This window comes from Pieris brassicae, chromosome 11 (genome assembly GCF_905147105.1).
Source record: "Pieris brassicae chromosome 11, ilPieBrab1.1, whole genome shotgun sequence".
Lineage (NCBI taxonomy): Eukaryota > Metazoa > Arthropoda > Insecta > Lepidoptera > Pieridae > Pieris > Pieris brassicae.
The window spans coordinates 13296148-13320576 of record NC_059675.1 but is presented as its reverse complement, the minus strand read 5'-3'; the positions used below and the strand labels follow the sequence as shown (position 1 = coordinate 13320576).

Below are 24429 nucleotides of genomic sequence, written 5' to 3'. Positions count from 1 at the left end.
TCTTTAATTTTTGGTGTTAGGTTAGCTTAGACCGAAGTGTAAATCAAATTCAAATTATAGTGACGATAATACAGTGAAATTATTCTTTCGTGTCACGGTATTAAGGGTAACTACAACCACATTAAGGAGAAACGAAGTTCGCGGGGGCAGCTAGTTGTGTATAAAAATGCACTGGAATTTTTACCAATATATTGGTAAAACTTGTATGGCACTAAAAGGGCTAATGTCGATCCATTTGAAACTGAGCCACTGACAGTAGAAATGTGCTCGCAATGCAACCTGTTATCAATACTTAGCTACCTGCGCACGCGCTCTGACTCCTAGTTTTTTTCTATAAATATTAGATTTTTTTTAAGAAACTCATATACTTTGGGAGAATTTATTTTCTAACCTGGTTTTGAAGAAATAAAATGGTGACATTTATCTTACAAATTAAAAACATATTTTCATATACCGAAAAATTATTTCTTTATATATAAAATATTTAGCTAACGATCATAACTATCCCTATACACCTCTACAATTCTTACGCACATCACCACACCTCTCCATAAGACCTGTGGGTGCGAGCGAGACAGACAGATATATATGATTTATGACCCGAAGCGTCAGTTCATGTCGACTATAGCGTTTAGAAATGGCAGCATTTTTTTAGTATGAATAATTATACCTTTCAGCAACATTTTTCTGAATGATTTTAATCGGAGCTATGCCCCAAGGGCAATTCACGCCATTACCGGGTAATCGCTTGAAGTCAAATTGGCAACAAATCTGTAAGAAAATAATAATTAAATAAGTACTTCATACAATAGTTCGTTATTGATTTTGTTTATGTAACAGGAGGCAAACAAAGCAATTATACATATATAAACAGTTAACTGATCTCAAATCCCCGTCATCCAGGACGTTGCGCCTGCTGAATGCTGTCTCCGACACTATCGACATATTTATATGTTCGAGTGAATTCACAGTAGCGATATTGTGTATATGATGTGTCTATTATATATGGTCTTTATTATATTTTATTTAAAATTTCTCGACATTATCGTACTGGCAGAGTCTGTAAGGATAATGTATGTATTTCTGTAATAAATAAATAAATTTTAGATCAATTACGAAAGTTACTGATACGATGTGGACAGGTAATGCTTGTAGAATGGAGATTTAAAGAAAATATAGAAGGAGCTAAGAGAATAGGGACGGGAAGTGAAATCCACTGCGGAGACCTTAAAGGGTGCGCTAAGAAGTTTATTGTTATGAGAGTTATGACATGGAGTTCCAAGACTATAGTTTTCGGAAAAGCGTGGGCTATAGATATGCTCAAAAATTTGAAATTGTTTTCGAGATAGGAGTTTTAGGATTGAACGAGACGCAATAGGTGATGGAGAACGATGTTGATGAAACACACCAATTTATTTCCTATGGAAAATTTTGAAGTTTTACTATTTTATAAAAAATCTGACAAATCCTCTACTAACTCTACTAACAGGTTTCTAGCATCGGCTATCTATGGCGCGTCAGTGTTTAGATTTGTTTATGACGTTTTACGTGCAATTTTAAATCGTTTGAATGGTTTGATTGTTATAAATTTACAGTTTATATGTCACTGGCCTTAGTATATATATATGTGTGTTAATGATTTAATTATGTTCGACGTCCTGGTGGATAGAAAAACTGTGCACAGTTTGTGTTTCCACCACATCAACTTCCTTTATATTAAGAACACTTATACAATAAATAAATAAATAAAATAACTATATATTTCGTGGAAATACAAACCTTAGGATCTGGGCCGCATGAGTGAGGTACGTCATATGAATAGAATGGCATCATATGTGTAAACATATCTGTTTTGCCTGTTCCATCTGAAACACAATACCGTCATGAACAAATAACGAACTAGGAAAAACACTTTTTGAACGGATTAAAGCTATGTATTATTTTTAACGTACTTTAAAAAGTAAGCGAAACGTCGGAAAAAAATTAAAATTTAGAATTATGTAAATAACTATAAGTTTTAAAAGCTATTTAAATACAATACTAAATAACGAATTTACAAAGGTAAAATTATTGTATAGAAATGTCCGAAATCATTTATTCATATAGGTAACACAACGTACACTTATGAACTTCAAAAAGTAAATACATATTAAGTACATGCTTCTAATTTTACATTCGCTGCCAGTTCTCAAATCAAGGGCGTAGAACGGAAGAGAAGAACTTGCAATAAACTCTCCGCCACTCTTTTTTTATCTAGCTACAATGTGTATGACGTGAAGCCCCGAAGGGTATCGAAGTGTTTTTGTCCACAGAGTATATATATCGCAATAAACTAGCTTAATTATCAATTTAACAGCTTAGCTTCTTAACTAAACAGCACCGTTTAACTAGCGGCCTGAAAGATGTTCAGCTAGTTGATGTAAAGGCTAGGCAAATGACTTGGATCGATGACGTTTTATAACTTGCCTAGCCTGTGGACTGTTAATTTAAATTTAGTTGCACTTTCTGCCACCTAGGCTAGCGTCGAAACTCTTTAAACTGTCAATATGGCGTCGGGATTTATATATGTCGCAGTAATGTAGTTGAATCAGAGAGTTAATTGAATCTCTAGACAATCGATATTCAATCAAGTCGCTAATGTTCCGTCAGACAAGTGATTGAAAGAAACGTTTAACAAGTTTCCTAAACGTTCCTAGGCAATAAGACTAACCAAACCGAATTTCCAAGTTCTCAGTTCTTCACGATCACACCGAAATAACAAAAACAAATGAAATAATCATGGCGGAGTCTTGTTTTACATTGTTAATCAACACGCTGGCTTTCGGTCAGACAGATAGTTAAACGTTTTTGACGCTACTTTATTTAAATTAAAATGCTAGCGACTTGATTAAATATTGATTTTTAATTAACTGTCTAGAGATTCAATTAACTCGCTGATCTAACTACTTTACTGCGACATACGCACCTCACATCCTCAGCTCGTCACTTTCCAGTAAAAATAGAAATGCTTTGAAACAAACGAGAGCACAGATACAGAACTGTGTGCGTTCCAACGCCATATTTGTTACCAAAAAATTATTGCTGATGAGAAGAATCTTACCCCATAATTGTCGCCATCTGAATTCTAAATGTCTGTCCCGAGCCAACTCTTTCTTAATTCTGTAATGTATGCGCTGAATCAAGGAATTTTCGAAACCAGCCAGCTTTAGCAAGTATGGCTGAGTGCTGGAATGGCCGAACGGATCAATAGACCAGCTGTTTCGTGGTGTATATCCCAGATTTTCAATCAACCACTGGTGTCCGGCAGTGAGTTGTTGGATTATTGATAACCAGTGTGAGTTTGCCTCATCGTTCATCACCCATCCCCCAGTAACAATTTCTATTTTGCCAGATTTCAATAAGCTGAAAGAACGAAGATTATATTTATAATTAAAATCTCCGGTTTTAATCGTTATATTTATTCGTTCATTAGTTCTTTTCTCATTCATTTGTCAAGGAACTTTTAGTTAATCAATCAAATAAGGAACGTAGAAAATTTTGTTTATTTTAACGATTTGACAATGACCTTACATTAAGCTTTTTAGTATTTAGCACAGAATCTCACCCATCATAAAATATACAAAATGTTACAAAGAGATACAAATTAATAGACTAAAGAATATCTTTATGCGGTCGTTTGAATGCGCAAACGTCTTAGATCGATCGGCTTTTCAACAATACTTTTTCCATATAACTTACAATAGGTATGACGTCATCTTGTTACATTTTCAATGTAAAATTTCTAAAATCATTATTTTCTTACTAGAATTTATACGACTTACATAATTTGCATGATAATAAGTTCTTATCATTGCCAACATTAGCTAGTTTGGTTATAAACAAAATTGTTTCATTTAGTAAAGATATTTTACGTAAAATACACTTTAGCAATAAGGACATTCAAGAAAATTTTAAGTAATAATGAAACAAAATTAATGGTACAGATCTTGGTATGGGATCTGAACCAATATTAACATTTTGCGCGTGAAAAATATTTTGTTATCATTAATCTTTACAGATTAAGTAATTAGAGATAAATAAATAAATAACGGCGTTTTATATTACATTTTAGTTTTGTAGTCGCCATTCTCTCCAACTGTGTGATTGATTAGATAAAATAACTAGCCTGGCTATAAATACTTTTTAATTATTTTGAATTTCCAACACGTATATTATTTTAAAAACTTCTTTCGATATTGCGCCAATTCACTTTTTTTCGGGTTTATAATCGAATTACTGGAATGGAGTGTTAAAGCAAATAGGATTGCAGTGATCCGCCTTGCAAAAAGTGGGTATGAGGCCGTCGGCCATATTCCAGACACTTCAAAAGCTCGGTATCAGCCGTATGTTCGTTTATCGCACTATCAGCAGATACAAGAACCCTTCGTCTGTGGAAGATCAGAAAAGTTCGCGGTGGCCGCGTGTTGTTAGAACTATAAAGGCTGTTATTGCTGCTAAAGCCAGAATTCATCAAAACCCTATTTGGAAGCAAAACGTATTGTCTCGAGAAATGAAGATTCCCGCTAGGACTCCGTCGCGTATCATAAAACAAGAGCTGAAGCTCGGTCCTTATCGTCGATATACATGACATGGCCTAAATCAATGTTATCAATTAAAAAGAGTGGAGTGCAAGCACAGAAATATCCTCTTTACCAATGAAAAAAAAATTACGCTTGAAGAACACTACAATAAGCAAAATGATAGTGTACGCTCACAGTTCTAATGAAGCTGCTCAAGTGGTCGGAAAGATACAACGTTGTCATCATCCCGCGTCAGTGATGGTTTGGTGGGGCGTGTGCTACCCAGGAGTCACAGAACATTTTTGTGAAAAAGGAAGAAAAACTTCAGCCCAAGTATGAGAAAGATACAGTCTTGGATCGTGTTGTGAAACCGCTCAGCAATACACTTTTAAAAAATATACCGTATCCTTTCCAGCAGGATTTAGCACCTGGTCACAAGGCACGAACTACCCAAGCGTGGCTTGAAACCAACGTTCCGGACCTTATAAGCGCCGAAGACTGGTCTAGACGCGGATCTAGCACAAACCTCAGGAGTTTTAGAAGACATGGTGTGCTGGCTTTCAAACAGGCCTTTAGTTTGGCCACGACTATAGATTTACTGTTAAAAAATCTTTAGAGCAAGCAGTGGCGAAATGTCCCTTGGAAACAGTGCGTAAATCTATAGTCGTGGCCAAACTAAAGGCTGTTTGAAAGCCAAAGGTGGCCATTTCCAATAGAATATGTTTTTTAATTTTCGCTGAGAGTTTAATAAACATGTAAATATATATTGCACTACTCCATTTAAATAAAATGCATTTTCTTTAGTAACAGAACTTATGGCTGGACTATACATATCTCCCTTCCCAAGATATTTATCATTTCCGTGACTACTATTAGGGCAATGTTTCGTTAAAAATTTGTTTTATGGTACAGCGTTAACTAAATAGGGAAGCTTATCTAACAACTTTTTTGTACTCATTAAAAAGGGCCAAATCGATTCCACACAAGATACGGTACTTGGGCTAGATCCGTTAAATCTGGCCCTGTGCGGCTATGATATGCTATATTTCCGGAGAAGAACGCGTCATCGGGACACGGCTTACCGCGAAAGGGCCAAAAACTTATGAAACCAAACACACGAAACAAGTATGAATTCCACAGGAATCAAACCCAGGTGTCATTACATCATACAGAATGTACCTTTTTAAATAAGCAAGACGGAATTATTATTTGTTTTTTTATGCAGGTCAGAAGTAGTTATTAATCTGTTTATCAATTATTCGTTTTAATAATATAAAAATGATAAGATAAGAATAATTATGGAACAGGGGGCAAACGGGCAGGAGGCTCACCTCATGTTAAGTGATACCGCCGCCCATGGACACTCTCTATTCCAGAGGGTTCGCGTTGTGTTGCCGGCCTTTTAAAAATTTGTACGCTGTTTTCTTGTACGAGCCTATGCCGAATTGGTTCGGAAATACTTCAGTGGACAGCTGGTTTGGTTCAACACGCTTAGTTGTTGAACGGTGGACGTCGAGGTGATGCAGGTGTAAATTCGTATTCTGCCTCGACGTCCGATGATGAAAATCAGCTGCAAGTATTAATCTGAACACTCAACGTTCGATCGAACATAGAAAGAAAGTCCATTGGTGCACAGTCACAGGGACGAGTGTCACATGTTGACGACACTAGGCAAACACTGTTCTAAATGTTAAATTCATAGCCCATACAAAATGAATAAAAGAGATATGTATGGACAAAATAGGAGATCTATCATGAGTAAATGGTTAATGACTTCAACTCCTATACACTATATTTACAGACTAAGATAATATCACAGCCGAACAATTAAAATTGCCTTCATCCGCCTACAAACTAAGGGTTGATGTTTTATCTCTGATTATCTGAGATCCTGCGATTAATCTTCGTAATAAACTAAGTCTTACTTTATGAAAGCAGATTTTTCTCTCTCCGTTGCATCCATATTCCACCATAGAGAAAGATAGCTTATCTCCGCCCAAATAAACTTTCTACCGTGCCCCTCTGACAACTTCTCCACCATGTTAGTAAATATTGCTCTTGTTTGTAGTTTGTAGTAATTTTCAAATGTCTTAAGCCATCCTGTATTTAATAAACAAAGAATCATGTGAAAATTGTTTCTTTAAATTTTCATTTGCTGCCAATATTACTAAACAATAGAATATATTTTAACTTTTTATTAAAAAAAAATGTCATTACTGTAAGCAGCATATTTTTTTTTGATACTTAAGAAAATATAATAAAAATATATCTGTGACACCACCTCAACTGTTTGTTTGTCTAATATACAACTTCTGTTTGTGGTTATAAGACAAAGGTTGTAGATTTAGTGAACTTTAAACATAAATTTGTATTACCCATTATAAAAAAAAAAAACACATGTAAGACATTATAAATCAAATATTTTTCAGAAATACCTGGATCATTATGAGAATGTGGCACAATGAACACTTTAAGTTTATTTTTGCTACTCCACTGGCTCTCTTTGTATTCAATATCCCAACCTTGTTTCCACACACCACCATCCATATCATCAAACTTTATTCTTTCATAAATTGATAACATCTGAAAATAATATTAGAATATCATAAAATCTATACACAGTAAAAAAATAACAATTGAACAGGATATTACATAGTACAGTTTTTATAGTCATAAATTTAAACAAATGAATGATAGAAGCAACTCTTAAACTCTAGCATCATTAAAGCTGACAGTGAAATAATAGACCTAGTAGCAGTGGTTTAAATGATACTACAGAACACACATATTGTTACCTGAATATCTGTTTTAGATGTCTGTTGATTCATAGGGCAATATGACATATTCACTTTATGCTTAATTTGCATTCTTGGTGGCTCATCTCCTACCACTTTAAAGTCCCTTATTTTTGACTGTTTCTTAGTAATCTTAGGCTTTTTCATAGGATGGACTTCATTTGTTTGATCCACAATTTGATCCATTGCTGTTTTTATTTCTCCGACTACTGCATGATGTTCATTTAGTTCCTTCTCTATGTGGCGTAGCTTTGACTCAAATGAAGACCACTTACTCTAAAATCAAAATAAACATTATAGTAGTAAAATAAAAAGTAGTTGTTCCTTGGATAGACATTAGATGCAACATTAACTAAGTAAAAATTGTTATTGAATTGTTAAGCTTTATAAAAGTGATTTCACTTCTTTAATAATTACATTATTACACTCACATCATCAAGTTCAACCATAGCTGGTTTGATGCTTGGTAGCTTAAATGTTAGATCAGTAACAACATAGAGAATAAATATAAAAGCTATAATGCAAGTAGCCCAGAAGAACGCTGATAATCTTCTTATCCTCATTTTTAATCGTAAAGTTTATGCGTTAATATAAAATTTAATCACTAAACAACAACACATCCCGGTCTCGGCATTATTTCGTTATGTTTTAATAGTAGGTACTATTTACCGCAGAGAGGAAATATATATTCGTTTCAAATTAAAAAAACATATAAAATACTTTATTCTTTTAAGTACACTATGCGTTCATGGAACACGGCTTTTTCTATCTACGGTTTATATTTTTTTGTTATTTATGATTTGACATTTCTTGTCCATTATTACATTAAATGTCATGAGTATGTTGTCAATTGTTCTAAAGATAGAAAAGATATTTTTAGTTTATTAAAGAATATAATATATATAAATAAAAGTTTTGTAACAATCTCACCTCTTTTTTATGTTCTTTTTTTAAAGTTCTATTTTTTAAATAAATTAATACCTTTAATATAGAAATAACATCTACTTCAATGTATCCGATCGCCGATTGTATTGATTTCAAAATATTTTGCCAGCAAATGTCAAATTCAAATTTAAACGTCAAATAGTTTGTGTGAAAGATGGCGTCAAAGGAATCTCTCGATGTGAGTTCTCTTTTTATTTATATACAACGGTTTATTCACTTTAAAGGCATCCGTTTCTCGTGCCTCATTAAATATACATTGCATTCTATTAAAAACAGACTTGGATACTTCGATTTACGGGTGCCAAATAACTAACGACCACACCCTTGTACGCGGCGTATAAGTTTTTTTCGTTATTTTATTAAATTATGAATTAAATAACATCAGAAACACCGCCTAATTGTTAAGAATAGTATTCTCTTAGTTAATTTTGAGAGTTTGATGTTAATTCTTTATTAGAAGAACATAAAATTAAAGATTATTACAAATATTCTGGTTCCATTATAATTGAAATTCTGGCGGCTTTTTCTCATATACATTTGATATGAGAGACGATTATTAAACACTAAATTGTAGTGCCTTAATCTAAATATTTAAAATTATCGCCAATGTCACACTGATATTTGAGTAATTTTTGTTTAAAACAGTAATTAGAATCCAAATAAAAATAAAAATTAAGTATCTATTAACTACCCCAAATAGCGAATTACTTCAACACCTATATATACTATTGTTGTACTATCAGAAATAAAATAGTCATTATGATTGGGTGCGAAGATCTATCTCTCAAGTTTTATTACTTGTAACATTTGTATCAATTTGCATATTTTGTATTGGCATTTATATTACCAGTTCTATATTATGAGCATTTGGTATTTTTTTTTATAATTACCAAAGGACTAGAGCTCTTAAGATTTCTACTGGGTCTTCATCTAGATATTGCACAAGAATAAAAGTTACCCGACGGTAATATTTTCTTATATCAAACTTAACAATTGACAGTTATTGATAAATTTACTTCTCTTATGATTATGTCATAATGATGTATTTAAATACATCTTATAAATATTTACTTAACTGCGAACCAATATATACCTTATTTGGAAAAACACAATTATGCAGTCTCATTTAATTTGCTGATATCACTGAAGATTTACTCTTACACTTAAGATTTAATTAATAAGTCATGTTATTTTACTTGTTAACAATAGCCCAGTCTTGGCTAAAAACTAGTTTCAAGTTGATTAAAGCTGAGTTAAGGTAACTCCTTCGTGAACTCTGTAGTTACTGAGGCAGTTTTTATCACTGCATTAATACACTAGAGGAGACAAATGAGCCTTTTAGTTAAAAGTATTATATATATTGATAGAATTAATATTAATTCCTCTAATGAGAAAAGCCTTTTGAAATTTTAGACTTAATACATTATGAAAAAATTGTTTTAAATATACAAAGCCTCGCAGCCTTGCGTTGTTTAACGCAGTTTGATGGCGGCGAGCGCACCAATTGAGCGCATCCGCATTTGTATCAGAGGACACAGCACACTCCAAGACGCGTTCATCTTCATCCAAGGTTACCGCGAAATACCGTAGGAAAAATTCCACGGACCCATGTAGGTTGTGTTTCATTACGGAAACATATATCTTTGAATTCTATAATGAAACATCATTATATTCATAGAATCCGTTTACATTTCAAGGAAAGTTCGTTATAGAAAATTTGTGTTCTACAAATCATTTCAATTCATTAATTTAATTTTTGAGCAAGTTGCTGACATGATATTTATCCCCGAAGATTATATTAAAATACTTTTTATGATTGTTTAATCTGTACAATTTAATATCAGTATTTTTAAATAATAATTCAACTTCCCAGAATGTATGCTTATCAGACATGCGTAGGTAGGTAAAATGGACTATCTGAATACGTTAATATTTAAATACATTATATTAAACAACTTAGTTGACGACTGTTAAGAGTGAATCTAGATCTATAGGTACACTCCATAATGGTCTACAGCTGTATATCATGTTACACAGATACGTGGAAATTGTATAATAGAACTGAATAGTTCAATACGATACGATGATTACTATAAACTTATGAATGGCCACGGCCTTACTTGCCCATCCCAGCATTGTATAATTCGCGTAACATACGAAATGAATAGGCCAAAGTGGCTAGTACATCTAATTCTAAATTTGAATAGATTAAAATATAAACGAAAGTAATTGCACCGTTTTAGCTAAAACACTTTAACGGAGAGAGGCGAATCAGTACTTTCGTTAAAAGTGCAATTTGGCTTTGAGTGTTAATAATGTATGTATATTAGAATCTATACAATCTCTTGAGTTGTCTGCCTTACAGTCTAGCGGTAAGGTCCTGTGCGTTGACGCAAGTGATGCTACTTCCTGTCGGATGTCGCGAATGAGAGCGTGTCCTTATGAGATTGTCGTGGGTGGCAGGAGTAACTACAAAGTTGACCCTAACGCACAATTACGCATTTTGTGGATGTATATGATTACCAAGTATACACTATGTGGTATGGCGATTAATTGGTTGTTTAACATGCTTTTATGAGGATATTGTCCAGAGCTTTGAAGCGACAGCCGCACTGCGCACAACTAAGCTAAGATTTAGACGTGTAATTGCTGTCGCCTATTTGAGAACCCAACAAAAGAATATTGTCACGAGAATATTCATATTTTGACGAGTCATTACTTGGATGTTGTTAATACATTTAACATGCATACACATGTTTAACTAAATTAACAATTTCATCACCTTGATGGCTGGAAGTCTTTTGCGAACCGTGGAATCAACTATCGGTGACGGTCTTCCTTGAGAGATACGACCTCCAACTATTCAAAGTTAGAGTGTACTCCTGTCTCAAAGGCCGGCAACGCACCCACTAAAATGGGCTGTACATGAGTGCTGTTTTTGCCCTATTAAACATTTAAAATAGTACTACAGTAGTAATACATTTATAATGAGAGCAGTATTGGCCTACTGGCTTCAGAATGCGTCTCTGCACAAATGTATTTTCCTTCTTTGTGCGCATTTAACATTAGCTCAAACGGTGAAGGAAATCATCGTGTGGAAACCGGCTTGCCTTAGACCCAAAATGTCGACGGCGTGCGTCAGGCACAGAAGGCTGATCATCTACTTGCCTATTAGCTTAACAAATGATCATGAAACAGATACAGAAATCTGAGGCCAAGACCTAAAAAGGTTGTAGCACCATTGATTATATACATTTAAAATAAAAAAGGTTTTTCTTTTAAACAAAACAAGAAAAACGTTTATAACTACAATGTAGGAGGTTACTATGAGTTTAAAAGATTTAGAATATAATATATATTATTAAGGTATTATGACTGAAATAGCATCTACATATCTAGACCATGTTGGAATACGGTTGAGGGGATTTACTTAAAACATTCGCAAACAGATACCGACATCGATCGATAACTAGGGCAGAGAGTGGGCGGTATCAATAAATTTCACCACTAAATTATTTTATCCTGTTGGATCGTTGGATGAATTGCTTGGACTTCTACCTTAATTCTATAAATAGGTAACGGTCCACGAGCTTTGACTAAAGCTATACTGTGATGTGTGTGTGACTGTGAATTTTAAAGTACTTAAAGCGTTTTATGGATGGCTAAAGTTGGAACGTCTACAAGCGTTGACGTAACAAGGTCGATCAACAGATAAGGGGTTGTGATTGCCAGACGCAAGCTAGTACGTGAGTTACATAAGGGGTAGGTTTGAGCGCATACTTACATAACGTGACAAACTTCAGCTGACTTTAATAGCTATAACATGGTAATCCTTCTAACTAGATATGATCAAAAACTTGCGAGAATGCCAGCGCGGGCGTGGTATCTAGATTATGTAAGATCCTCGGGCCATGAGAATCCGAGATCCTGAGCTCGACTCCTATATTGGATTTGGATAATAGGTCGTGAATTTTTAAACGGAATATGGCAACTGGGAAATGTCCTAATTTGGTTTTCGTTCGCTTCGGTGGTTTTATAAAATATCGTCTTGTCTGTATATATTATAAAAAATAAGTATTTAATTGAAGCGCTAATTCATCTCTTTTTGACAAATTGTATGTACGCCATGATGAAAAGAGACAAAACATTGCCTTTGTTAATTCGACTGATTTAGACAGGTTTTTTGTAACTGTCACGTAGCGGGCTGACAGGACGTCTTAGCATGCTAATTTCTGATTGGTCCATGGTCCATTTCCATATCACTATAAAAGCGATAACAATTTGCCCTACATTACAAAGGAATAATTCCGTACCTGACAACGCCCTAAATATACATAGAGCCTAGACAGATGGTATTGATTCAGCCACTAGCAAATTTCTACGTTATTTGGTTGCTTCGAATACTAACTTATGTACGTAAAACTATTGTAAATTGTGGTGGTTATGGAAACTTCAAAGTTCTATTAGCAGGAAAGTCTTTTAATATGCCAATAGCAGTTGGATATTTCTTTGTGACTGTGACATTACTGGCTGTCAAGACAAGATTTATAAGTACGGTGCCCCATACTTTTCTTGGCCAGTAAAAGCGTCGCTGTCTGGATTAGACTTGGACTTGGATTGGACTAGTATTGCCAGTAAATAAAAATTTACCATTATAAGAGGAATACTTTGCAGGGTAAATTAATAATTTATTGAAATGTCTTAAGAATGTTTACTAGTATCTAGAAAATACAGTTACTGTAATATTAATATAACTAGCAATCAGAACCGTTCGATAATTACAACGTTGTCCTTGTTAATAATACAAGAAATAGAAATAAATACCTTTTTATTGGATTTTTATAAGATGTTGGTACATAGTAAAAATAGTTTTTATACGCATCAAGACAAAATAAACAATGTTCGTCTGACATTTCAAACACGCGACAATAGTACTAATTTCAGCTGTCGGCCAAGAAAAGTATGTAGCCCTAGCAAGAATTTATGTCTAGCCACATTTAGTAATAAGAATATTTAACAGTGTCCAATAACACAACTTCCTACTTAAGGGGACACTGTTCTCGTATAAATTGAATAATTTAATTTCGTTTAAGTATTTAGTACATTACAGGCTATTATGGTTTTGACAGTACTCGACTTTTTCAAAACTATCTAGCATCATAGTATGTGTTATGAATTTATATTATAACTGTGATATAGTTTATTTAAAGATAAAACAGTACCAACTTGTTCCAAATTCAAATTTCACATCATAACTAACATAGATGTTTATGTTTCGCATAGTAGAGTACCTACACATGAATGAACGAAACGCGTCAGTCAATACAGATTTGATTGAAAACAAAATAAACAATCCGGTTTTATTATTATCAAATAAAGTTCCTAACGAATTCGGTTTTCCGCAGTAAATGTTGGTTGTTTTTAGTTCGTAGTATCTATTGACAATTTATCTATATTTTTTATTATTTACAAGCAATGTTCCAACGTTTGCAATTACCGACGGTTGAAGTCAAAAAAAAAAACTTGGCAATTAAAAGAGTGGCCGAGAGTTTATTGCCAGTTCTTCTCTTCCGTTCTACGCCCTTGATTTGAGAACTGGCAGTAAATATAAAATTAGAAGCACTTAATGTATATGTCTTTTTATTGACGTTCATAAGTGTACATTGTGTTACCTTAATGAATAAATGATTTTTGACTTTGAAGTATGTTAAAAACGTATTAACAAGTTACACAATTCAGATTATTATGATCTAGAAATAATATTTTTTTAAGAATTGGTAAAAAATTAAATAAATTGATGCCGTCAACTCCCAATATTTAATATTTATTCTTAATATACGTCAAAATCAAATATTGGAAGATAGTAGCAAAGATGAGAGACAAGTGGAAGAATTCGGGGTACATTTTTGAGGGCGATGGTCTTTCACTCAATCGGTCCATCTGGTTGGTGAACGGCAGTTTCCCAAGTTATCATCACCTTTGCGCATTGTATGGCCGAAATAAGATACAATTCGCTGTCTGCAAATTGTAGACAGGCGAGTCCGTCTGCGGAGTTGGGCCAGAATCGATGTACTAATGCGCTTAAGTACATTCAGAGCCAAAAAACGAAATTTAATATTAAACAAACGACAATTAATGCTGAATAATAACATAAACATAATGTAATCCTTACTATTGTAATCGAAAATAGGCAATTTGTATTTTATTATACTCGTCAAAATCGCGTGTTACATAACACAAGTTGCATGAATGTTCGTTGCTATCGAAACAGTACCTATTGATTAGAAGCCTGCGAACAAGTAGCTCTCAAACGAACTGACTCATTACTGCACGTGGAAGGGGAAATAAATTCACAATTAACCTGCCCCCTAGTCTTATATGGATTTATTTGTATGGACTTAAACTTGGTATGGTTCGAAACTAAAAAGAAAATGCATTTATTAATCCTAACGTACAATGATGACTCCTGGTTGTATTGGACGTCAAATATTTGTCGCTGCTCTGTATAATTTACAATAATTTTAAAATAATAGTCTGTGACAAATTACAAGGAGGAACGAAGAAGGTATCAAATAGCCACTTGTCCCTTGTGTCTTTACGCTTTTGTGTATCATTTTTGTTTAGCTCACAAAATATTATAGCCTCTGAAAAGCAAAAAAAAACGTACAAGGATCAAACATTTGTAGGAATATATTCTAAAGCGTAAAAAAGTCAAAATCTTTTATTCATATAGGTAACACAATCTACACTTATGAACGTCAAAAACAAAGAAATATACATTAGATGCTTTTAATTTTACATTCACTGCCAGTTCTTAAATCAAGAGCGTAGAACGGAAGAGAAGAACTGGTAATAAACTCTACGTCATTCTATTTAAATAACAGAATTTTGCAATCAATTTTTTATATATACGAACGTGACGATTCACAAGAGGTATTGCGCGTATATAGACTTAATCAAGTTTTTTTCGTTACGTATAATTTGTCAGTCATAATTGACTTTTGATCGAAATATTGTGGATATTTCATATTCATTCATAATTATCACACAAAGTGAGCGATGTTTTATTACATTTTAAAAAAGCTTGTTAATTATGTAATTGTTATGACATTTATATAGAACGGATATTAACGGTGATTTATTGTTCGTTTCGAGTGATTTTTTAATAATGGTCAGATATAGTTATATAGTTATATAGATATAGCATATACAATTGAAATAAAAAGGTAGTGGGCAGGTGCATTGGTCGTAAAGCGGGTCGCGATCGATTCGACTGCGTACATTGTTCTAGAGATACTTGTAGCGATTTCAATTTAGGTCGTCATATGGAAAGCTTTTCAATGGGAATCTAAAGAGATTTGAACCCTTGTTGCCCTGATTCAGTCTGAGGAAAGAAAAGAAGAAAAGATCTTGCAAGCTTTTCTCCAGAGTGGGATCATGTATTTTATCGTAGTGCTTGCTTTAAAATGTTTTTATTCTACATCAACGTCTACGTTAAATTAAATTGGAGAATTTTTTTTTAAATTTTGTTCGGAAACTAAATTTGAGTCGTGAGATTTAGACTAATGATATAACATTTGTCGGTATGCTTACCTTATAAAACCCTCATTTTCCCGATTTAATCAAAATTAATAATATTGCTTGAAATGCTCAGTAGGCATTTTTAAGAAGCTCAGAAATTTTGATGAATTTCTTTTTTCAACCATAGGTATTATATAATTTATTACAAGACTTAGCGAGTTACTTTTTTTTAATGTGTCTTGATTATATAGAAGTGTTTTTTTGTGACATGCCCCACCTTAGCCTTTCTCAAATTCTTATACCCATCAATATGTAACATACATAATACATATATAAAATATAAATTAATCGCTAGGAAACTGTTAATGAACAATACACCAAGTAAATTTTCAGAACATAATGAACAAATAAAATTTAAATTCCAAATAATTTTAATAAATTTTCGAATAGTTAATGATCAATCCCCTTCCCCAGTTGGGTGTGGGAAACACTGATACACTGTTTAATTAGAACCGTTCATTATTGTTCCATAAGAAAGAAAATAACGCATAATAATATGACTAGCATTCCGTATCGTGGACAGTTCAAATAGTAATAAACAGTTTTTACAATTATATTGCTGGTCATTAAATTAATGGCAAAGGTGATACTTGAAGTGTTACGAATGCCCATGTTCATTAAGTTAAGTGTTGCTTAATTACGGCGTTGTTTGCGGATGGATCTTTACATGAATAGAAAGGTCAAAGTACTAACTAGATTGGTTTTGTGGAGGTCGACACAAATTAGACATATTCGCGCATGATAATGCTTTAAGTTTAATTAATATTAATAGCATATTGCCTTGAAACTTGATTACATGTGTCAGGCTCCTGGTGTTGTGGGAACCCGTAACAACAGTTATGTAGTGTGTATATAAACAATACATTATAATTTAAATATAAAATTATTTTTTAGAGTTTATATCAATTTACAATATTACTATTGGCATATTCAAATTATTGATTAATATTTTTGGTTGTTACAAAAATAAATAATAAGATTTTTGACTTTTAATAATACGTATGACGGTTAATGCACTTAATGGAGGATGTGGCGTTATACGATGTAGTGTAGTGTATGTAGGGAATGCAATCCCGACTCGAGATTGTGAATTCGAGAAATTCCCGAAATTTTCGGGATCTCGTATAGTTTAAAAAAATAATTCACGTGACTGAATACGATGAAAACTGCATGTTTGTGATAGTGAGGTTAATTAAAATAAAATATTACGAACTAAACTACTAACAATTTTAATTATATGAACATAATCAAAACAAAAGTAGGTATAGCTCAAGGAGATTAAAATTGGTGATTTTGAAAGTAACTTCTAAAAAAAGAGTATCTTCTAAAGTGTCTCGAGAGTGCTATCTGCTAACCGGCATCTAATGTCCATTGCAATGTACCCTATGTATTGTTCAATGTCGCTTGAAGCGTCCCGAGCGGATGTGTGTAGAATCGCTGACCATTGCAGCCCAATCCCGTCAATCTCGAACGGGATATCGTCATATTATGCTTCGGGATTGATCCCGAAAAATTACACGGGATCGGGATTGCATTCCCTAAGTGTATGTAATTATATGCATATATGTGCATATATATTTATAATTTTACAGTACCTACCCTCGTTTTAAAACCAATTTGTTGGCTGTGTGAAACTTTGTAAATTTAAAGAAGAGCGAAGCTTCCATGTCACAGGTCTCGTGACTTACTAGGGAGGCCTCAATCTTAATTCTATTGTACATAGCTAAACAAAGAAATTAAATTTTTAATGTGGGTAGACACAAAAAGAAGAGACACATCATTTATAGAAATATTTCTGCCCTTTCGAGAGAAACAACAATCTGCTATTAATTGAGTTCCGTTTAATAAAATGTTTAATTCAGTATTACAAGTATGGATTTAGAGTATAGTTATTAGTAATTTAATGAGCGACTTGCACGTGCTACGCCGTAGCACACGTAGCCGAGTTAATACGTTTAATAACGCGATTAAATCTTTAAGACACCAAAATAAATTTATAAGTAACTAGCTAGTTATTTAAACTATATTTTAAATTATATAGCCTATGTCACTGAGATATACTTTAGAATTCTAATTGTGAAGGAATTTTTTAAATCGGTCCAGTAGTTTTACATGTACATATACAAATATTTCCCTATAGTATTAGTATCAAGTTTTTATGATTTTTGTTTGTATTTATTAATAAATAAGTTTTGTCTTTTGTCACATTGATTGTCACGGTCACCGTGACCATGCACGCTGTAAAGCACGCGAAACGTCGGAAGTTAAATTTAAAATTATGTAAAATAATTATAAGTGTATAATAATACAAATAGCTTTAATCCGGTTAAAAACGTGTTTTCTTTCAATAAATAAGTTGTTTAATTAATAATATTAATAATTTCTTGTTTATGAATATATTACTTTTAAATTATGCAACGTATGCTATATATACTAATATATTACTTTTAAATTATGCTATAATATATTACTTTTAAATTATGCTATATATATATATATATATATTAATAAAAGGTGGGCTGACTATACGGTTTTCTTAGAAGGCACAGCAGGCCTACTCCGTAACTTTTGTTATTGAGTTTTCGTACTACGTAAAGTTTCGGTGCTACGGACATTAAAACTATACCGAAATGGGTTTCGTCATTTAATGACGTTTTGGAAACGGCACTTTATCAGAGCCAATCCAGGGCATAATTGGGAATGTGTATCGGTGCGAGATAATTATCCAGCAGGGAAATGAACGAAAACACAAATTTTATCTCTTGGTAATTCTCGTAGAACTTGCACGACTTGTGATACATTTGTTTCGATTACTTTTTGGCGATCTCTTTTGTACCTGTGCCTGTAGTTGATAAAATTGTCTAGACGATAACACAAATTACTTTTGTTCGTGTGCTCTTTGCGATGATTATTATGTTATGTATCGATTTCCATGTCTTGTATCTGGATATTTAAAACCTTTAAATTCGTCTACGAAGATTTTGTTTAGCTGTCTTATTGTTTTTATTAAGATATTTTTTTTGTGAGAATGGTGAGACAACTAGTGGATCTATACTAATACTATATAAAATAAAGATTAGTTTTTTTTTTGTGTGGAACGAATGAGTTCTTTATTGGACTAAAGAACTCATTCATTCCACACAAAAAAAAAAAATTCAAAATATTTTTCTGATTGTGAAAAATAAGGCCAATATCTTATACGTTTTTATCTTGTATAGTTTACACAGTGCACAGCAAATACGGAATTATTATTGTCTTTTGTTAAAATAGCTTTTACAATTCCGAATTTAAGAAAACCACTTTTTGAACGGATTAAAACTATGTATTATTATTAAACACTTATAATCATTTACATAATTCAACATTTTAATTTTTAAAGCATAGTTGTAAAAGCATTTTTTTATTTTAATACAACTTATGGTATGCTTTTATAATTTTCTGAATGTTTTCATTCAGCATGTTTACATCGTTTTAAAAAACAAAAACTATAATTTTTGTTCACGTTTTCAAAAAGGCAACTGGTTTAGTAAATAACCTTAATTTTAATAAAAGAGCTCTTTATAAACCCATGTTCCAATAATTATGACTTAGGTTATGTATGACTGTATAAAAATAAAATAAAGTCTTTCAGCGAAATATCCCGTCTACAATAATTAAGGTACTTTTCGTTGATTTCCCATAGCCTTGGGACGCCCTGTATATAACTCTAAATATACGTTATTTATGACATATAGTCATAATTATTGGGACATGGGTTTATAAAGCGTTATTTCTTTTACTACAATTTTATATATAAGTATAAAAAACGCCTTTAAATGTAACCTTTAAAAACAAAAACCTAACATAAGTTTTTGTAAAAAAGCGCTGTATTTGAATACAGAAATAGTAGACCTTGGGAAAGTAAGCGCCGTTATCCTTACAACGTCTGCTGGAGGCATCAGGTAATAGAATAAAATTTCCCTTATTCGGCTACAAGAGGGGCGAATCGAGGCTGTTGCGTAACACGGCCCAACCCCCATTATAGCCCAGACTTCGCTATCGTCTTTATGATGGCGCATATACGGCGAATTGCGGTAATAAAATTTCAATTGTCGACTGAGCGCTTTTTAACTTATGTCATATAACGAAATAATCGAGACTTGCTTCGGAATAATCTAGATAGAATTAGAAACAAATATGCCTCTAATGGGAGTGTTTGCCATCGGTTATGTTCCCACAGAGATAGCTCCTATCTCATTTTGCATTGATAATAGAGGTTAAACGTCGTGTTTTTTTATTTATTTTTCATTATCATAATTAATTGCTTTAACATATGATGTGGAGCAATATGCAATGGTACCAATGTAAACACAACATGACGATTATAAGAGTGCTCTATGCCTTTGAGAACTGGCTGTAAAAGTCAATTTAGTAGCACTTTTTTTCATGACATGACCTATATGAATAAATGATATTTTGCGTTGCGAATACGATATACGCCTCCGTCGCCTGTGCGGGCTAATAACAAGGGTTTGATTTGGCAAAACAAAAGTTTGGTACGCTCGTAAATCTTTTTTCTTTTGAAGTGATAAATCTTCTTTTTATCGCTTTGCAAATCTATAAGTCAATCGCAGATATTCTTCATGCCCTGCTAAGTTTACGTAAGCGTAGTCAATTATCGTTATTCCAGTATCTATGCTGTGCATGCTGAAAATTTGAATGACTCACAGCGTATAGAGGACGCCATTTTGTTGCGTAACATTTTAAAATACTTTTCTCGTTTTAGAATTTTATAATTCAGCAATATGCCAGGCGTGAGGTTACTATCATATTTATCCGTTTGTAATCTCACAGCTAACATAAATTATATACAACAATAAACAATTAAACTTAACATATAGATAATACATATAGGTAGGTAGGTTACCACAAATGTAAAACAACTTTAAACCATTGGCCTCGGTACACTCAACTACAACAAAACAGAAGCATTGTTAAATCCTCTAATATATTTTTTTCTTTAATCCATCTTTTCATGCAACACGCGCACACATTTGTTTCGTCTTTCACAAACACATACAATTATACATAGTTATCATAATATATTCATATATTTTTTTTAAACCAATTGTGTTGGTTACCCTTGATGAAAGTTTGTAAATTTAAAGAAGATCGGAGCTTCCCTGTTACAGGTCTCTGACTTACTAGGGAGGCCTCAATCTGAATTCTATAGTACCTATAGCTAAACAAATAAAGTTTTTTTTTTTTTTGAATATAGGTTCGAATATTTATGAAAAGAAAAAATCTCTAAAATTGATTAAATACGTAATACATAATTCTTCTGTGCCGTGTGATGGTGTAACAGTGAGAATATTCAATTTATAGGGTTACCAGAAACGATCCGTTTGAGCAATACACATTCTAAGTGATTCACCGAAGACTACCGTCAAATTTTGATGTCAGAGTTATACTTCTAAGCCTGGTCTCTGAATATTACCCTAAACCCCTTATCATTGCTAGCGCGCAGGCCAGACGCGGAACACTCCACTCAGTACTAGTGGATTTTATACTTGCAGTTAAGTCTCGCTTATACAGCTTGTTTAAGACCAAAAATACAAGGCATAGGCATCTTTTTCATCTACGTATAAAGACTCATGTAACAGATGTAGACTAATACGAAAAACCCTTTTTTATACCGAGTCCGCGTTCTCCAAATGTCTTTACTAAGGTAGAGATGCGTTTCAATATTCTAGTACTCAGTACTCGGGAGCTTTTTACCGTACATAGTCACAGAGTATTGATTGGGGTGGGGTTATGTAACAATGTTATGTAAGGATTATATGACAATTACTTGGTGAAATATAGTTTAAATGTAACCTAGTTTTTGGGATTTAAAGCGTAAATGTATTTGTTAGATTATTTGGCACTGTTCCTGAGCATTCATTTTCGGAGTTTTTTACATTCAAACGTCTACTGGATATGAAAAGAAAAAACTAGAAAGAGGGATAAAAGAACCATGTAACTCTTCTTTACACACAGACTTTACATAAGTGTGTATATGTGTATATTTACAGATATACTTAAATAGTACGTATCCACCTGTTAAGTGAAAAACCACTGGTACACTGTTAGGCTAGGTGTTATATTTTTTATCTCGTTTCAAAAAAATAGGCAACAAAGAAAATTTGTTCAAATTATTTTGTCCTTGTCATTTTATTTTTAAAATTTTATTTATTGAGTAACTAAATAAGTTAGTTAACTGTAAATCTTAAGTTCTTTTTACGTTATTAATCAAATCTTTACATATAATTGAGTAATTAATAATGAATTGATAATAATAAAATCATTCAACTACAGTAGAATCTCTCATAATGACATCGAAGAGACTACTGATTTAGTAGTAACAGCCGATGTCGTTATGAAGTTTGTAATACAATAGAATTAAGCCGGGACATTTGATTTTGGTCAATATAAGCGGTATGTTGTTCTAAACGATTTTGTTTGTATCTATATCTCTCAAAAAAAGCAATAAACTTGCTAAAATTCGTGGGTAGGGTAGTATAACTTTAACACTGATACGTTACAAAATTCGTAATACACACAACATCAACTCTATCATTTTATATTTAGTTCCGGCCCAGTTTCATAGGCAACAAGTGGCTTTTAAACGAAAAATATACAAAAGTTATTTATAATTTTTATTCTACATATCGGAGCTTTTATAATAAATAGGTCACAGAGTTATTGGAATTAGCTTAGTGAGAGCTTATGTAGATTTCTTTGAATATTCATAGCAGAATCAAATTTCAATTCGAAATCAATTTCGGTTCCGGAACGGTGAGTTAGATAGTCTGCACCTATTTCCGAGTTAATTTATGTCGCCCAGGTTCTATAATTTACCGAACGTAATTCTTACAGTTCGTTGATTTGTCAAAGAACGGCTTTTTACTTTGGGACTAATAATAAGGCCTGCAGAATATTGACAGAAACGTATTTGTCAAATGGAGCTACTTGAGCTGAAGGATGCCATTAGCCCTGAGTCCTTAAGAATTATAACAAGAAGATAACTCCAGATTTGACTGCACTCCATAACTGTTACTCAAGTGTGTGTACTCTCCATTAGTATTTTCCTCTAAACTTGAATATATACTTGTTTTTTGTATGACTCCGTGGCTTAGTGGTTAACGCAGCTGGTGTTTAATGGTTACAAAATTGTTTTGGAATTGGTAGGCGTAGAAGGTATACCTACTTCATTATACAGAAAGAGCTCTAGTAGTAGAAAGTTATAGGACTAACAGAGTAGTTAAATCTGGTACTCCAGGTACCAAAGAATCGGTACAAAGACGAGTCGCAAATTTCATTTAAGGGGCACGCCCACACACAATCTACACAGTTAAACTATAATGAGGAAAGAACCTAGCCGAAACATGAAACGGTTAGTAATTGTTTCATAATTTTTTACGAAATTTGTATTATGTGAATATGCTTTCATAGAAAAAGGTTAAAAGTAAATGGGATAAATAGCTTAATCTGGTTTTATCATAAGCTGTAAGTTTTTTAAAGATATTGTTTTTTTATGTAAAAGAAGGCAAACTACAGGAGGCTCATCTGATGTTAAGTGATATCGACGCCTATGGACACTCACATTGCCAGGAGGCTCGCATGTGCGTTGCTGGCCTTTTAAGGAATGGTACGCTCTTTTCTTGAGGGACACTAAATCGAATCGGTTCGGAAATACTTCAATGGGCAGCCGGATTCACACAGTTGTGATGCGCTAAAACTGCCTTAAGAAACGCTCAGTTGTGGAACGACGGACGTCGAGGTAATACGGATGGTATTTCGTATTCTGCCTTGACGTCCGATGATGAAACTCAGCTGCAGGGTTCATCATCATTGTAATGCTAAGCAATGCAAACTTTTTGATAATATAAACAATGTACCTATCCTTGTCCTAGAAGATAGCAGTGGACACCTGTATCACATATTCTTGTAATAATCAAAACTATATATTATAAAAGAAATAAGTTCCGTTCAAGGATATACATAATTACATCATACAATATGTATTTGCTGTGTCATAAAAATATGAATTTATTAAACGAATTATCCCTCAAAAATGATTAGTATGACCTTAATACTCATTGACTTACTACAGACAAATGTATCAATAGATTACAAAGTTGCAAGTATTAAACAATTAATGTTCAATAAATGACTGTGAAGTTTGAATCAAATTTTCATTAAACCCTGGTCATTGAACTGGTGTCAGGAACGGAAGTCGTGGTACACACCGGCCGACGCCAGCTGATGCGGATTACACTGGTACATAAAGCAATTTAATGGGACATTGGGATAAGCAACGACAAGTGAACGAAAAGAACAAGCATTAAGGAGAGTTTTCTAGTTCTCAATGTTTAGAGATTTTTCTCTAACAATAATTCAATAAAAAGAGTATTCAATTGTATTTATTAATATTAACGTATCTTATGATTAATTTAAAGGCCGGCAACGCCGCACAATATCAGTGTCCATGAGTCCACCGAACATCAGGTGAGCCTCCTGCCCGTTTG

General features: G+C 33.2%; 2 protein-coding genes across 8 annotated transcripts in view; one reads left to right on the top strand and one right to left on the bottom strand.

The window, feature by feature from the left end:
- Positions 1-8122, bottom strand: part of LOC123716701 (alpha-mannosidase 2) — a 33786-nt gene extending 25664 nt beyond the window's left edge. For all 3 annotated transcript variants that reach the window (XM_045672560.1, XM_045672559.1, XM_045672558.1), the window contains exons 1-7: positions 7786-8122; positions 7355-7630; positions 6995-7142; positions 6485-6659; positions 3101-3402; positions 1780-1865; positions 671-771 (exon numbers count right to left, since the gene is read on the bottom strand). In XM_045672560.1, coding sequence (XP_045528516.1) covers positions 671-771; positions 1780-1865; positions 3101-3402; positions 6485-6659; positions 6995-7142; positions 7355-7630; positions 7786-7917 — 1220 coding nt within the window. In that variant the 5' untranslated portion in view covers positions 7918-8122. The remainder of the gene's footprint in view (positions 1-670; positions 772-1779; positions 1866-3100; positions 3403-6484; positions 6660-6994; positions 7143-7354; positions 7631-7785) is intronic.
- Positions 8123-8440: 318 nt separating this feature from the next.
- The window catches only part of LOC123716161 (sodium/potassium-transporting ATPase subunit alpha), a 37872-nt gene continuing 21883 nt past the window's right edge, over positions 8441-24429 (top strand). For 3 of the 5 annotated variants that reach the window (XM_045671760.1, XM_045671758.1, XM_045671759.1), the window contains exon 1: positions 8441-8477. In XM_045671760.1, coding sequence (XP_045527716.1) covers positions 8454-8477 — 24 coding nt within the window. In that variant the 5' untranslated portion in view covers positions 8441-8453. The remainder of the gene's footprint in view (positions 8478-24429) is intronic. The other 2 variants (XM_045671765.1, XM_045671763.1) reach the window with 2 other exon arrangements.